This window comes from Megalops cyprinoides, chromosome 13 (genome assembly GCF_013368585.1).
Source record: "Megalops cyprinoides isolate fMegCyp1 chromosome 13, fMegCyp1.pri, whole genome shotgun sequence".
NCBI lineage: Eukaryota > Metazoa > Chordata > Actinopteri > Elopiformes > Megalopidae > Megalops > Megalops cyprinoides.
Genome location: NC_050595.1, coordinates 10,371,406 through 10,388,457, shown reverse-complemented (window position 1 = coordinate 10,388,457; position 17,052 = coordinate 10,371,406). Strand labels below are relative to the sequence as shown.

The 17,052-nt window shown below is 44.5% G+C and overlaps 1 protein-coding gene across 4 annotated transcripts in view; it reads right to left on the bottom strand.

Annotated features, from left to right (window-relative positions):
- brsk2b (BR serine/threonine kinase 2b) overlaps nt 1–17,052 on the bottom strand; it is a 176,873-nt gene that overhangs the window by 75,049 nt on the left and 84,772 nt on the right. For all 4 annotated transcript variants that reach the window (XM_036543494.1, XM_036543491.1, XM_036543492.1 and 1 more), the window contains exon 2: nt 7,111–7,205. In XM_036543494.1, the coding sequence (XP_036399387.1) occupies nt 7,111–7,205 (95 nt within the window). The remainder of the gene's footprint in view (nt 1–7,110; nt 7,206–17,052) is intronic.

Sequence of the window (17,052 nt, the reverse complement as noted above, 5' to 3'; positions counted from 1 at the left end):
CACCGCAGAGATGCTGTGGCTTCTGCCCTGACTCTGAATGGGAAGACGCATCATCCATAATCATTTGGAGGAAAGGAAAGAAATCAAGATAGAGAAAATGATACCGCTGTCATCACAGTGCACCGATAACAAGATTAGGGTCAGCTGTGATTCATTAGATGTTGAGGGGTTTGGTCTGTGGATAACTGCAGTCTCTCTCTCCCCCTCCCTCCCTCCCTCCCTCCCTCCCAGTGTCTGTCTCTTTCTCCACTCCCCTACCCTACATCTCTCTCGTGGCTCGAACATACCAGGTGGAGCATTTATCACAAGTGTGACTAATACACACACATGTACCTCTAGCCACACTACACACACACACACACACACACACACAATTACCAACCAAACATTGCTTCCTGTGTTCTTTCAGGGCACACCTTTGGTAATAAAGAAGCATAAACTCAGAGGTCTCCTCAGCCATGTTGTATGAGAGGCTCAATCCTGCAGGCTGACTTAATGAAACACCATCGACAGGGAGGCCAGTTTCACTTAGTGGATCAGCTTTAAAAAAAAAAAAAAAACCATAAACCAGTAAAGCGTGAGATTGTGCGTTTCGCCAGCTCATTAAACGCTGGTTCGCTGACGTGCAATCTAATGTACATCTGAATGAGAGTGGATTATCCTCATCCCACTCCCACTGCAGGACTTCCGACCAATTACTCAGGGGAGGGGTGGAGATCGAGAGCAGATGAGTAACCTGCCGCACACGGGGTGAATTATAGACAACCACAATCACGTAATGTGCCCCCCCCCCCCACCACCACCACCACCCCCAGCCAACCAGGAAGAGCCTAAATAGAGAAAATTACAGAGGTAATTGGAGGCTGTCCTCATATACACTATCCCACTGTGCACCATCCCCCAGTATTCATCCACAAAACCTGAGCTCTCAACCACAAGTAAGAGCCAAAATAAACCTATCCGCTTTATCGATGACCCACAGAAAACTGCACTCTTCCTAATAAGCCACACTGAAACCCATGGATTATTTTAGGCACACAGGTTCAAATACCATTTGCAGCTTCCAATTTTGAAAACATACTTTTTTCAAACAACATTTTAGGAAGTGAATTTTGTAGTTTACACTGGCAACTGTAGATCTGCTTTATAAAACCCAAACACGCTACACGCTGTATGGTATTTGCATTTCTTTTTAGGTTTATCATTAAACTTTTCTGTTAAACTTTTATGAATGCACTCTAATATGTGTGTGTGTGTGTGTGCGCGTGCGTGTGTGTGCGTGTGCACGCGCAATAGAATGTGCATGCACACATGTGTGTGTGTGTGTGTGGGTGTGGATATGTGCCCATGTCTGTGTGGTTGTGTTGGGGAGAGGAATTCAGTGATGCTTTCTGTTCAAGGCCATTTAGTCATTTGTGATCGGTCGGGACAGTTATTACACTCAGCCATTCAGCAACAGACTCAGACCTAGGGACAGCCAATCAAAATAGGCCTTGAACAAAACTCCAGCTCATGCATGCCTGAAAACAGGAAACACCTGCCCGACCTCCAGGCTCTGGGAGGACTTAGGCCTGTGTCGTGCGATCTCTGGGACTACCAGGAGAATAGCAGGACTGTAGCAGGAAGGGAAAGAGAGAATCACCATGGGTAATTAGTTTTAATTAGGAAGAAAGCAGGCAGCAGTTATGCAAATGAGTCCCTGGCAGGTTTCTGCCGCTGGATTCCTCTTCAGTAGCATCAGATGGAAACGCCTGGTTTAAGCACACAGGGAAACACAGAAACAGGACACTACTCTCCTTCCATTTCCCAGCCACACAGCTACAATATGTGACAATGACATATGCTCACACAAACACACCTAGTGGGACACCAACTCCAGACCACTGTGCGATCAACGATACACTGTAAAGGATAAATCCTGCAACAGTATACTACATTTCTCCAGCAGAAGATGTGGCCTCATATCAAGAGCTCCACAGCCACAAAAAGTCCTTATTAACCTTTAGACGTTCCCTACAGACAACGATGGTGTATAATTATCCTGCAGAGTCATGAATACTACCACCCTGTGTGTGAAGAGTGAGGCTGGCAGCAGACAGAGGCAGGCTGGAGATTGGGAATGTGGGTTCTGGACGGTGGCACTGCAGATGATTGGCTGGCATATGCCAGAGCAAGATGGGCGGAGCTCCTGTATAGGAGGGGATTGGCAGTGTAGGGGAGTGGGGGTGTTAACTATTCCCTCTAGGTTATTCTGCTCACTACATGCATCTGTGGTGCAAGCAGAATTCCTGAGCTTATTTCTGTTCTTTCCCATTCCCTCCCACTCCCTTCCACTCACTCCCACTCACTCCCATTCACCCACTCACTCCCATTCACCCACTCACTCCCACTCACTCCCATTCACCCAACCACTCCGCTTCATTCCCTTTCACTTCCAATTACTTCCATTCCCTCCAATTCACTCCCAATCACCCTATCATCTCCCTACACCCCCAGTTACTCCGATTCACTCCTATTTGCCCCCACCGAATCATGCCCATTCACTCACAATCACTCCTATTCAGTCATAATTACCCAATTATAACCATTCACCCCATAACACTCCCATTCACTCCCAATAACACAAAGTACGTATTCCTATCCACCCGCCATCTCGGTCAAAATAGCTAGATACCCTGTCGTCTGCCTCATTCACAACACAAAATGGTGAGAAGCATTCCACTGCTCCATCCCTCAGTAAAGCACAAACCGTTGCTGGTGTTTGAAGTAACAATGAAATAACAACTGGATCTGGATCACCATAAAATCCATGTTTGAAAACGTACATTGCAAGAACACAAGGATGCACGTTTAGAAAGACATGGGTAAACACAAAATTGTTCTGGCTATCACAGTCTCTACAACTTAATCCTGTAGGACAGTTGCAGTCTGAACCCAAGAAAGGTGCTCACCACTGAAAACCAAAAAAAACTGGAAGATAAGAGATTTCTGGAGGACTAGACAAAAATCCCTCAGGAGAACAATCTGAGCATCATAAAAGACTAGAGCTGGTGTTTTCTCAATGACATCAAAGTCAGAGGATCACAGAGGTGTGAATACATTTGATTTTTGAAAAACATACATTTATTTTAAAAAAGCATACGCCGTTGCAATGGGTCTTTGCAATTCTGATAGTATTAATATTTTACATGTTTTCAATTATTAACAAAAAATACAATAGTGCAAGTGAATTCCACCTGCTGAATTATTGTTTTGTAAATACGTGTTTATGACCAGAATAAAAACGTTTAGAGGCTGCAGTAGGTTGCTATTAGTATATATGCTAAATAGGTAGATAAGTCAGACACCCCGTGGATCGCTGAATATGCCCTGAGTATACTGTCGCACACGCACCTGTCTGAGTGTGACACAGCCTCGTAATGACCCAATCGGGACTCTATGTCTTTAACATTTAAAAAGCGTGGCATTTGAAGTCAGCACGGCAGAATGTCAGGTGAGCGGGTTGCGGCACCGCTGTCACCAAGTAGCTGTTTCTTTAAAAAATACAGCTCGTCGGGTGAATCCCGAACACGGGTCCTAGTTAATGCCGCTGCCAGGGAAGTTAAAGAGTTTTTTTCCCTGAAATGCCAGGGGTGACTTCATTAGCTCAGGTAAGGTTGTGCCGCACGGCGGTGAACTCTGGCGGCCCAGCGCGTTCTCGAAATGCCAGGTCTCTGATTCACGGGAGCCGTGGAGCGGTGGCGGCGATCGCCAGGGATCTCCGGTGCGGTGGGGGAACAGCGGCAGGGAAACACCAGGACCGCCAGCTAGTGATGGCAAGATGCCGATGTGGGGGGAAAAAGCAGCCTCCAGAAAATCAGATGGGCGACACCCAAGTCTAGCCCAGGTAGAGAACTGCTGGAGGACTCTTCCAGGGTTCCAGGAACAGGCAGTCACAAGTGTCAAGGTGGAGCTGAGACTAAGAAAGCTGGCTTTCCAAACAGAAGAGTGAATCCTGGCCTGGCAGACAGGCCCAAAGGTCCAGATTGACAGGAATAAGGAGGGAGGGCTACAGCAGAGAAAAAAAGGAAGGAAAGGTAAAAGAATAGAAGCAGAGAGGGGAGGAGCTGGACGGGGCCTGCTTGCTTGCTTTCTCTCTGCAGTAGAGAAAAAGCTGCCAGCGCTCAAACACAGCCACACAGGATCAATTAAACCATCACAACAGAACAGAGGAACAGATCTGTAATTGTGCCTGTCTAAGTTTCCCTTTTGCCTGTCTGGCTGATTCATGATGTTTGATGGAAACAGAGAATGCCCATAACTTTTTTTTTTTTAACCACGACCTCATAATTAACTCCTATTGCCTCCGATCATATCCAGTTTCCATGACAACAGACTCTGCGAACATCTAAAATAACAGCAAGAAACAATGTAACAGCATGAAGAGTGACCTTCAGAGAGAGAGAGACGGCAGGGGGAAGACTATTACAAGCCACCGAGGACTGTCTCTCAGCCGGCACCAACCTTCACGCCATTTCAGTTTCCTCACCACTCCGGTGGAGAGGGACATTTATATCTGTATAGACACACACAAACACAGACACACACCCAACAAATACACACAAACAAGGGATGCTCCACTGACAGAAGAGTTGCAATAGTAATATTGTAATGAGGAGATTCTTATTCTAATGTGTGCATCCTTGTAAGTATGAAAAAGCCTATAAGAGCTTCACATGTTGGTGTTTAAAACACGCAAATTTAAGGGGAGGTTCAACTTCATACATGCACACTCACACACACATACCCACACACACCCTGACACACGCATAAACACATACATACACATGCACTTGTAGACACTTGTACACATACATTCTCTCACTCACACACTCCCTCTCACATACAGATACACACACAGACGGGGTAATAAAGGTACCATAACAATCAAAGATAACTGATCAAAAACAGAGTGTGTCAAAATTCAATTACATTACATAATTGTGATTTAGCAGACCCTCTTATCCAGAGCAACCTACCTAGGTTACAGTTTATCCATTTATTCAGCTAGATACTTACTGACTTACACTTGCAATTCTAGGTTAAGTACCTTACACAAGGGGGGAAAAGCAGTGGCCCAGCGGGGAATCGAACCACCAACTTTTCAGTTTTGAGACCGGCTCCTTACCATTATGCCACACTGCTGCCCACTACACTGCTGCCCAATTCACATACACACAAGCACATTCACTCAAATCAGTGAGCTCTACAAGCCAATCTGGTGGTCATAACCCATTAGCCAATTAATCAAGCAGGTGAGAACATTAATAGCGAGGAGGGACCTGCTACCAGCTCCAGCTCTATGTTTTTCCCCCATCCTCAGCTCTGTCCCTTCCTGGACCCAACCTGCTCATTAAGCACCAAAAACAACACTAGCAGAATGACAGAGAAGTGGGTAATTGGGACCGAACTGCGTACTCAGCAGAATCATCAGCCTACCCCCACAAGTGCTCCAAGAGCTCACTCCCATCAAGAGAACAAACAACGAGGACTTTACGACACTGTCTCGGCGTACTGCTCTCTCAGAGGTAATCATCATAACGCTACGAGGGGAGCCGCGTGCTCTGTCAACACAAACGTCGTGCTCTGTCTCCGGAACGGCTCCCCTGACTCGCATTCAGCCCCCCCCCCCAACACTCCGTTTCATGTGAATTTCAGCTTTTTATTAATGACATCAGTCATGGACAGTCATGGTCCTCTTTAACCCTTTTACCGCCAAACGACGGCTCCAAGGTATAACCAAAGAGCCGTTATGCTGAGAGAGCCAGATATTGGAGATATCTTCCCGTCTGTCTTGTTCGCTGTATCTTTGCTGTAAAGTGAGGTTTACTGAGTCACAGTTACAATCTAGGTCTACACTGTCACACTGAAGTGAGTGATCATTCCATGGCAGGTGCATTCTGGGATAGTGAACTCTGAGGCAGGAACAGAGAACAGAGGAATGTTACTAGAAAAACCAGAGTGTGGTTGTTGCAGCAATGACCTGCAACTGGTACAAATCCATATTTCAAGACATCATTATTTTCAAGTCAATTCAAACAATAAAAAATTCAAAAGCTGCTTCAAAGTGATTTGGTTAAACTGAAAGAGTAAAATTTCATTTTTTTCATGATTTATGGCTTATGAAGCATATTAAATTGACCAATGTAAAAATACCGCTTTTATAAAACAAATATACGACCAATCTATAAACATTCATGTAAGGCAGTTACGTGCGCATATGTTAAAACGGTCCAGTTCGATGTGTCCCGTGGAAGACAATTATCCCTTATCAGATTATGGTTCCCTTAACTTTATGTTGGTCCCAAGGCAGTTTCCAACACACCAATTATGGAGAAACCTCTGGAAAAAAGTCTAATTGCAGAGGCATTAAATAAATCGCCCCACCAGGACTTTAATTCGGCTGTTTTCCAATGTAGGTTTTCACTGCCGTATGCGCTGGTACTAAAGGAGGGACATGGGGTGGAAAATAAGAAGCAGTAAGACACATTAAACAATGAGAGGGCCCCCGGGGCAGGACAGATACGCACAGGAGGACAGGGCCACATCCGCACTCAGCATCTTATCTGATGCATCCTAGCCTGTTGAGCTACGGTACCAGTCGAAAGTTTGGACACACCTGATTAAGAAACATGCATTCAAAGACATTTTCATCTAAAGACTCACGCTTAAAAGCTTGTAATTTATTTCTCAGAGAAATAAAAACAGTGAAGTTGATGCCTATGTATGAATTTCTTTAAAAAAAAAAAATTAAACTATTTTTTTTGGTTATTTTGAATAATCTAAGATAGAATCTAAGAATATAAGATCGTTTTGATGTCTGATGTGAGAGAACCAAAGCAACTGAATTACATCTTTCAGCCATTTCTCCCATGTACAGCACACAGTTAGGCTTGAAATGACACTGTGCTTACATTTTTGCTATCCCATTCACAGACATACAGTTCCAAAACACAGGTGTGATAACGTAACCCCCAAATATACACCTACTGGTGGCAAAAACTCATGGGGTAAACTCTTCTTTCGGGCTTTTTTGCTGAGAAGATGAGACAATGAGCAGTGTGATCTTACCTTCATTAGCACAGACTCGCTGAGCTTCTCCCGGTTGACAATCTTTATTGCAACTTTCTGACATGTGACACAGTGGACCCCCAGCTTCACCAGCCCTGAAACATAACACAGGAGAGACTGTGTGTGAGAGAGGGACTAACACAGAATGGAGCAACTCAGCAAGCACATCCACATCCATTCAATTCAACTCAGCAGTCTTCACATATCCAAAGAAATAATAAGACAATAAATACCATTATCAACTGAAAGTATAAAAATACACAATAAAGTAAAAATAAAAAATTATAATAAAATTACCAATAAATGAGTTATTAAAAAATACATTGAATGTAATCAACAAATCCAAAGAAAAAATGAAGCATTTTTGATTTAGAATGGATTTCATCAATAGGTATAGATCTTGGGTACAAGTATAACTAATTAATACACAAATTATTTTTTAATGAATACATTGTTTAAAATACATAGTCGGTGATATTACACAAAAAGACAAACTCACTGTATCCTTCACCTGTATACAGTAAAGCTTCATAATCAGAAGACTTTCAATGAGGACTACCACCTACTCTACGAACAAAACAAACACCTTCTTGCCACACTCCCGTGTAAATCCCAACATAGTAACGCCGATATCAACATGGGCGTAAATTTCACATCACAAAGCACATGTCATCGGGCAGACATACACAAAGGGAATCGATGGCGAAAATCCCTGTGTAGGTTTTAAGCCATTGCTGGGCGTTTAAAGCCGACTGGGAACCGGGCTTCCTGCTGAGCTCCGCTACAGTAGAGCAAATCCCAGCGTATGTCACTCCGTGTCCGGAGCGCTGGCCCCGCCACTGCGCAGACACGCTTTTATTACTCGCAACCATATTTCAGCGCCGTTGCGCATAACAATATTTCACCGCCGACTTCCCCTCCGGTTCACCCAGAGGGGCGTCCGGGGGCCGTGAATCTTCCCGGGCGCGGGGAGGGGGAGCGCAGCACGTCGTAAACGCCTTGTAGCCCCCTGCACTCTTTTATGCGTTCGGTTAGAGCCGGAATGAGATCCTCTCTGACATTCATGGCACCTCGTTAATCTCTGTTGTCAGTGGTTTCACCGGGATGCTGGGCCCATGCGCCAACATCAGTAGCTATAGTGGGGTTTTGGGGGGGGGGTTAGCATCACACAAGACAATGAGACTCTCCTCGGAGTGTCATTGTCCCAGACAGCGTCACATAGTACAAAGCAAAGACGATGGGAGAACATACCGTGACTCCACTTCATGAGCTTAACATGATCAAATGCCTCCAGCTGGATGTACATAAAAAGAGATTTTTGCTGTTGTGAGGAAGCCGGACACAGAGGGAGGGAAAAGCTGACCGAACTGGTCACAAATAGCGGCAGGACTGTGGAACGCTGTCACATCCCTCTTGGGGTAGCTGGGGGGCGCTGGTGAGAACACATTATTTCAAATGCAATAATGCTGATAATTAAGCAACAACAAAGAGTGTGGGGTTCATTTGGGCCCGTGAGCGCTACCGTGCATAGGACATTGGGTTCTGGCTAAACACAGATGACAAGCACAATTTCAGGGCTGGGATGAATAAATAAATAACATCTGATAAATAAATAAATGAACGCCAGCCAGCTAAAGTGGCAGATGTGTCTATCTGTCAAAAGTGTTCATCTGTCACTTCACCCCTCTTTTTCTACACCATGAAACCATGAAATGCCAGACAGGAAAACAATTTCTTTTTGGCTGGTGCTCTATAAAGTGCAAAGGGGCTTGTCCTGTGCACCCATTCCCCTGAGTGCGGTGTAAAATCTCAGACTGATGTGAACAGACACACAAAGACACACAGACACAGACACACACACACCCAGCCACAGACACACACACACACACAGACATACACAGAGATATAGACACACAGACACGCAGTCAAAGACGTAGACAAGCATGCGCATCCACATCATCCACAACAACAGACATGCGCGCACACACACAGTCAGCCACAGACACCTATCGACACAGACACACACTAAACACATGTATTACAAGTGAGATAGACAGTGGCATTTTCCCTTGCCAGGAAGCTCTTGCTCATCCCTGAAGGCTGCCATCAGCACAGGGTTAGAAGCTCTGGAGAGCAAGAGGCTTCAGGCTTGATCTAGTCAGGGCACAGTCACTTTGAACGAGGCCTCAAAGCTGCTCTCTATCAAAGTGCCAGGGATCAGGACATTGTATGGAAATGGTAACGATTACCACTTCAGATGACTGCTGGTTTATTCATTTCCTCAACCTGACTCCAGAAGGAACTCCCGTCACCCAAATGCACCCATTAAAACAACCTCCTCAGAGCAGTGAATTCCAGCTTCCAACCCTCCTCTACATCAAACTGGAATGGGCTGTTCCTACTTTGGTCATTTCAACTGACCAAGGGGAAGCCCTCTGGTCCTGCACATGCAATTTTCTCTGACCCCAGAGAGTGTCAGCACCAGGTACCATATGGCCGAAATGCAGGTACACCCAGTTGCACAAACACACACGCGCACACAGTAGGACTTTTCACCCTATAAGAGTGTGTCAGTATCAGTCTTTAAGATGCCATCCCCAGCGGAAAATCATAACATGAAGTTCAACTACAAAGCAATTTATTCAAATATCGATTGGTTAGCAGCTGAATGAACTACACTCAAAAAGAGCTGAGTGAGCATCAGCCCTACAAAGCAGCCCGAGGAAAAACTGAGCGTGGGTATCACAATATCACAGCATTTTGCTCCCCCCAAATTAGCACCTGCCCACCTCAGCATTAACGTAACCCAGTGAAAACAATGAGATCATTACTGTTTATGAAAACAAAAATACAAATCAATACAGTAGTAATGCTTATATGACTTGAATGCTCTTGCATGCACGTACACCCACCCACACACACACACACACACACACAAACACACACACACACACACACATACACACACACACACACACACACACACACACACACACAAAATGCTGCACTGCTGACCCGAGCCACTGAATCAGCAACTGCATCAATTTCCCCACCCCTCCCCTCCCTCTTTTTAAATCAATACTATCACAAGCCGCTCCATTCAGGGTGGTGTCAAAATGATTACACAGCCCATGGACTCATGGACCAGGGTTGTTGCTATCAGGCCATCGGTGTCCCGCTCCAGCTGAGCTGCTGCTGCCTAAACCAATGATGATTAAAGACCAAATGGGAACTCGCTGTTTGAACACAGAGCATTTGTCTTCACCTTTTATGCTTCCTGGTATCCCACAATGCAGTTCTTTATTGCAAGCATGAACAGTATAACTCCCCCTGCAGTGCCTGCATTCCCATGCCACATTTCCACCGGCAGCAAGCACAATGTCATTGCCCTGTTGAGAAGACTGAAGGCTTCCATCTTGGATTTAACAACCTTTGACTACACTGCCCAATATTATGTTGCTTGTCTAATATCAATAAGGGTAACATAAGATGTATATGTGCCCCTCCCCCTTCAAAAAACCCAACCAGTTACCTCATCCCTGACGTTGGCCCCCTGACCTGCTCACTAGAAGAACACAATCTGCAGACTCCATGCAGACTGCAGACTGGATATACCGTAGCTGCAAGCGCTATGCCAAATCCTGCCCCCTCACCTCAACCAGCAAGTAAACACTTTGATCTGTAAATCAAACTAAACAAAACCCCACGCAAAAGAGAGCTAAAGAGAGCTGTCTGCACATGAGTGGCGATTAGCGCTCAGACATTCGCAGCTGCTTGAGGCCTTTTCAGTCTTATCCCTTTGCCTGAGGGCATCTGTCCTGACCCATTTCTTCCAGGGGTGATATCACTTCTCTGTGCTGGAAAGCTGTGCCAGTCGTTCTACTTGCTGAGACTGTAGAGCAGAAATCTTCCACTGGAATCCACAAGTATGCTTGGAGCACACAATATGATTTCAGCTCTGATTTAGCCCTGATAGCAGTTTCCTGTGATTATTGCTGGAATTCAGTGCTTGCATGACTGACTGCACCTTGGCTTACCAGCAAAGATTTAGTACTGTGCTCGGTTTTCATGAGCTCTTAAATTGCTCTTACAATGTGCCTACAAACTGCTAGCCTATTTATGGCAGGTTGGAAAACTTTCTCTAGAACCCCTTCCACGGTCTGGTTTCATAAGCTAATCCGGCAAAAAGCACTGCGAACAACAAATAAAAAATAACCATTTAACAGCATAATGTTTCTATAGGACCTTCAACACCAGCAGCAGCAAGTGCACTGTGGAAAAAGAATGACACAACAGCAGTCATTAAAACAAACGATTTCACCCTCGGTTCAGTATTACTGTTCAGTTTGTATTTGCAAAGTAATAGCATTACAATCATTATACTGGACCTTACTTAAAGACCTTGCCTGGGAGAACTAATAACACACAAAAGATGAGCTTATAAAGGGTAAAAATCCTATTAAACTAACAGCTCAGTGACTCTGACATGAAGCTTTTCAAAAGCCTCCGTTATTTCAGTTAAGCAGCTCCTTTCAAATAATGCTCCCCTGGTTAGCAGTGGAATTTTGTCTTCCACATTCAGACAGTCTCTCATTAATAGTGAAGCGGTAGCATGCTGCGTGACAGGAGGTGATGTATCAGGCAATGCGTGAGGACACCTGTGGAGGGAGGAACATGAGGACCCCAGCTGCGGGCCTCTTATCTGAGCCCATCGATCCGCCCGCGACGCTCACGGCGCGCTGACGGCAGACGTGGGAGACCCCCGTCTCCTTTCACGCGCCGGGCCTCGCCGTTTGACGGAGCTTCAGGAGAACCTCTGGCTGGAAAGCTGAGAGAGATCATTATCCGAGAGCTTTGTTTCCTGCGGGGGAAGCAGCTCAGGAGAAGGGAAACGCTGACAAGAAAAAGGAGACGTCTTCTCCCCCTTTTTCCCTCCATTTCTTTTTTTTTTTTTCCAGAAGACAAGTGCTGACGTGGAATGACGCACAACGGCCCGTCCGTTTTCACAGATGCACGTTCCCACCCAGAGGTTCCCCCGGCACCCACCATCCCCCCCTTCCCCACCCTTTTGCAGGAACATAAATCTCTTTCTGAGATGAGCAGGGAAGGTCCCCCCATCACCTGGAGCTCAACAGCACACCTGTCCATTGACTGTGCTTTTCTTCACCTGTCACGTTCCAAAGTCACATTCTGTCACATTCCGAAGCCCTATAACAGGCCTTCGGAATGTGAGATCGGTGGGTAATGTGTGATCCAGTTCAAGTTCTGGGGTGGCTCAAGGTACTGGCACTGATTTATCGCTAAAAGAGGTTTAGAGTGCTTGGCTAATATGAGTGCTTGGCTAATATGACATACGTTTTATGGATATGTAGTAATATAAGGATTTACCCAGTGGGTGACAGTGATTAACAGATCTGTAGAGAAATCAAGACTGCAATTAAGCTATCATATGTTCAGTTTTGAGAGCGCGCTCGCATTACGCAGCACTATAACTTTTTCATCGCTCACAGGATGCAAGAGCTCCATAGATACCAAGTGTAAACACTCAGTTTCATTCATCACAGCATTAGCAAATGACAGATTGACAATGTAATACAATTTGACAATGATACCTAACGCACTAAATCAGAAGATTACACTGGATTACATGATGGGACTTTTCAAAAGACACAGTGGTACCAGTTGAGAGCCTCTGAGCAATTAATATTTAACAGCCTTGTAAATGCCCCTGTACAGAGTGATGGATAAATTATATCACTGATCATTGCTGCCATGTGGAGGAACTCATTGTCCACAAACATGACCTTTCAATTTTAAAAGGCTTCACCTCAACAAACACATTCTTTTGGCAGGCCATGGTAGATCTGATATTTCAAATGGCTCAACAAACTATTATTCTCCTGTTATCACTCTGAATTATTATCTGCAGTTATTGAAAAGGTTGAAATTATCATGGGCTACAATCTGCACCTATTCAAAGAAATGCCCCTCACTACTCGGCACTATCTGTTATTCTAAATGAGACAAATAAAATGTAATTTGCCCTTAAAACATCAGAGATTTCCACCATATACCAACCAGTCTGAAAACACAATATATTATTATTGTTAAATTAATTTTGTGTAGTTAAAATGATTTCAGGATACAAAGCTATTTTCTGACTAATGGTAAGATATATAGTGTACATTGATTACTGTATGCCTCATAAATCATAAAATACAAAAGCAAACAGCAGACCCTTACATAGTCGTGGCAGGGTGTCTGTAAAACCACTGGTGGCTGTTTATTTATGCCCACAATATTAAGTGTTGTTAGGCTGGTCTGACACTGTTGCTCATTCAACTTGAATGGATACACTTCTGTTCTTCTATGCTGGAAGTTGCTCTAGATAAGAGCATCTGCTAAATGAACATAATGTAATGTAATGTATGTATAATACATATGTACTGTGCATATGATACTTTGATTCAACTGGCTTCAATGCACCATGTTTTGCAGGAATTTGATTACAGTGTAGGCATGTGTTGATTGATTTCTTTCTCGTTGAAAGACACATATGCATGTTGTAATCACGAGGACAGAAAGTTCAGAGGGCGAGAGAACGCTTGCGTAATGGAGATCCAGTGACCAGGCAGGATTAGTGACCAGAGGGGAAGTGATAGCTACAGAAACTCTGTGTGCGTAAAGACTGTTCCCGGGCGCTGCCACAGTGTTATGCAATGCAAACGCTGATCCCTGCTTGCCTCTGGCACCATCCGTGCTAATCTACACAGCGAAGAACATCTGTACAACATGTGGCCAGCTCCACCCCCAACCCCATTCATGCAACGAAGTGAAGGGGTTAAAAGTGAGGTCCTGGTGGATGGCGGTCTGCAAGAACACCCCGCTTCCAATCCCAGCAAACCCCATACAGAGAACTAACCGCTTTGACCTGTCAGCTATCTCCACTAACACGCCCTGCGAGTTCATATGAAGACAGGGGACGGAAGAGAGGGGGAGGAAAACAGCTCACCGTGGATTAAGTACAAGTCATGACTGATTTTATCTTAATTGCTTAGATGTCAGTACAATGTGTCACTGGTGTGCAAGTGCACATTATTACATTGTACTTACAACCTTTAAAATTTTGTAATTTATTTAATTACACAAGATCATGCATGCATGATTATTTTGATCGCTATTGAACTCCACATGTATAGTAACTGGTATACTAATAGTGCAAACTCTGTAAGTAGATGTGGCATAGGATAGGAAGTGTAAAGGCAATGTGCAAGCTTCAGATATCAGAGGTAGCAAAAAAACAGGAAAGAGAGAACTATGAAAGGAAGAATTACCTCACCTGGTTTAGTGGACTTCACCCTGACACTGATTTGTAAGGTAAGAAGCAAATCAAATATACACGTTTGGTAACTTAATGTAATGTGACATCAGGCAACCACGCTAATGCTACCAAATTTTAATCACTCCATGGGCGTTTTCCATCTCCTCCGTGATGAACCCTCAGTTTTCGTGTTCCCACGGACAGAGACGGCACTGCCATTCCTGCAAAATGGAGGAACACCGAGAGATGGTGGAATGGTTCCATCGTGAGCCGGTGACTTGCTTGCTTGGGCGTCTGGGCACGCACACATACCCGCCGGTGTAGTCTAGTCGATATGGAAATATATGCAAGGCACCAAAAAATGTCATCACTTCCACAGGGGGAGCTTATTCCAAGTCTCTCAGCTATCATGGGAGCGGAGATAGGTCTACAGGCTCACGCACATGCGCGTCTCAGGTGTGACAATAATTACGGCGCTGCAAGTTTACAAAATTACTTCAACAAACGCTCACATTCTGACACCTTCGCTTTCAGCAAGTTCAGCGAATCTTTCCTGCAAATACTGATGGTGTTATTTTCGGGCGGAGGAGGAGGGAGGGAGGGGGAAGTGTTACCTCTTTGTTGACTTAACCGCCGTTCTCTTAATTAGCCATCGATATCTCTGACACGGCGCTTTCTCTGGGTGTCATTACGATTCATCAGACTCCCGCATTCCCGGCCACAGACGCGCTCTCCTAAAGGGGGTAATGGGACTCCATCGCCTCTGTCGAGCGCCTAAATGGCGGGACACCGGCAGTCAAAACACTGCAGTCAGAGCCCTGGGGGCCAACTGTGCACTCAGATCTATTTTTAATGCCTTTACTCAGCATCGGAGAAAAGAGCGCATAATTAAGCAATGGTGAAAATGAGGCTTGTTTTAATTAGACTGGCATGGTGCAACACACGTGAAAAGAGTTGGGATGACGATGGCAACGGCAACGTTGCGGGACCCTCTGCCAGATCTGGGGTCTCCAACTCTCCACTGGCTTCATGTGTTTTGTCCAGAGTCATCGTACACCCAATTATCCGCTCGCACTCATACATCACGTCACTTGTGGGTTGTAGCAACACCTCCTTCACGAGTTTCACTGCTCTGGCAAACTGTCCTCAAAAGCTGAGATTCCTGATGGACACATCTTTACCGGCAGAAACCAGTAAAACTGGCCCCATGGTGAATCGACTCCTGACATCCAGGTTCAGAATGAGGCAGGCAGGCCAAGCTAACACATAATACAGTTGTGTTGCCATGACATTGTGATTATGCAGCCATATTGTCACAATCATGTTGTGAGACCATGGTTGCTAGGCAATACTGCGTGCAGCTTCCTAACCAGAAGTATGTGAGGATTTCTGTTCACCTGCCCTGCCTTCCTCAGTGACCAATACTACTGCTACTACTGCAGTTACTAATAATAACAATTCATGTTATTTGCTGCTTTTCACACTCAAAGCAATTAACAGCAACAGTAGTTATGTCACAACATACTGATTCTGCACTGCAGATGTATCATTCCAATATCCCACCAAACATAAATGGCTGTATGCTGAAGATGACAATTCTCCAGTTTCCTTAGACTAGTGTTTTAGGGAAAGAAAGTACTGCAATTAGGCCTTTTTTTTCAGATTCACCCATAATTCTGGAGTCTGCCACCTACATATTGTTCCTTTCCCACAGTCAAATAGCTACCACTGCATGACCTCACAGGCCTATTTTTAACTGCGGGTCAGGGAAACTACAGCACAGATGTACAAAAATACCTTGTTTTCCCCATGCACTGCATTTTCTCCAAGTCACTTGGAGACTCAACCAAGCTTCACACGAAACCTCAAAAGGCTTTAAATCATTAATGTGGTGTAGTGGTTAAGAAGCTGATCTTCAAAGCCAAAGTACAGAGGCTTGATTCCCAGGTGGGGCACCATTGTGCCCTCAAGCAAGGCACTTGACCCGAATTGCTTTGGTAAACATTCACATAATCCAGATAATATGTAAAATGCATGTTACCCTGGATAAGGATGACTGCTATGCAAATACATGATGTAATGAGGAAAATAAGTGGCAGTGTGTGAATTTAGGAGTGGCAAAAGGAAGTAGTTCAGTATATGTGACCAGGGTCTGGAGCAGCAGAAACAGAACCACAGTGAGCAAATACATTCAGCAAAAAACCTTCTTCCCTACAATCACCAAGATTTGTAACATACCACAACTTTACCCCCAAAACAAAAGTCACATTCTAAGTGGAGGTCATACAAGACACTGCAAAAATATAAGCAACATACAGAATAGGAACTGCCATATATAACCACTGAAAAAATGCATTATAGATCCTTTAAACTTTATTCATTCATTTGCATGTATTTATTAATAATATTTACCTCTTAATTTATTACTTAATAATATTGTTCATAATTGAATTGCTTTGGCAATGCCTGAAATATCTTGTCATGCCAATAAAGCTTGTAGAATTGAAATGGATTGACCTCCACTGTAGAAAAAATTGAGTGATGAGAAGTGAAGAAGGAAAAAAAAGAAATATATTGCATTAAGCTGAAGCTCACAAAAACTGCCATCTTAATTGGAAAAT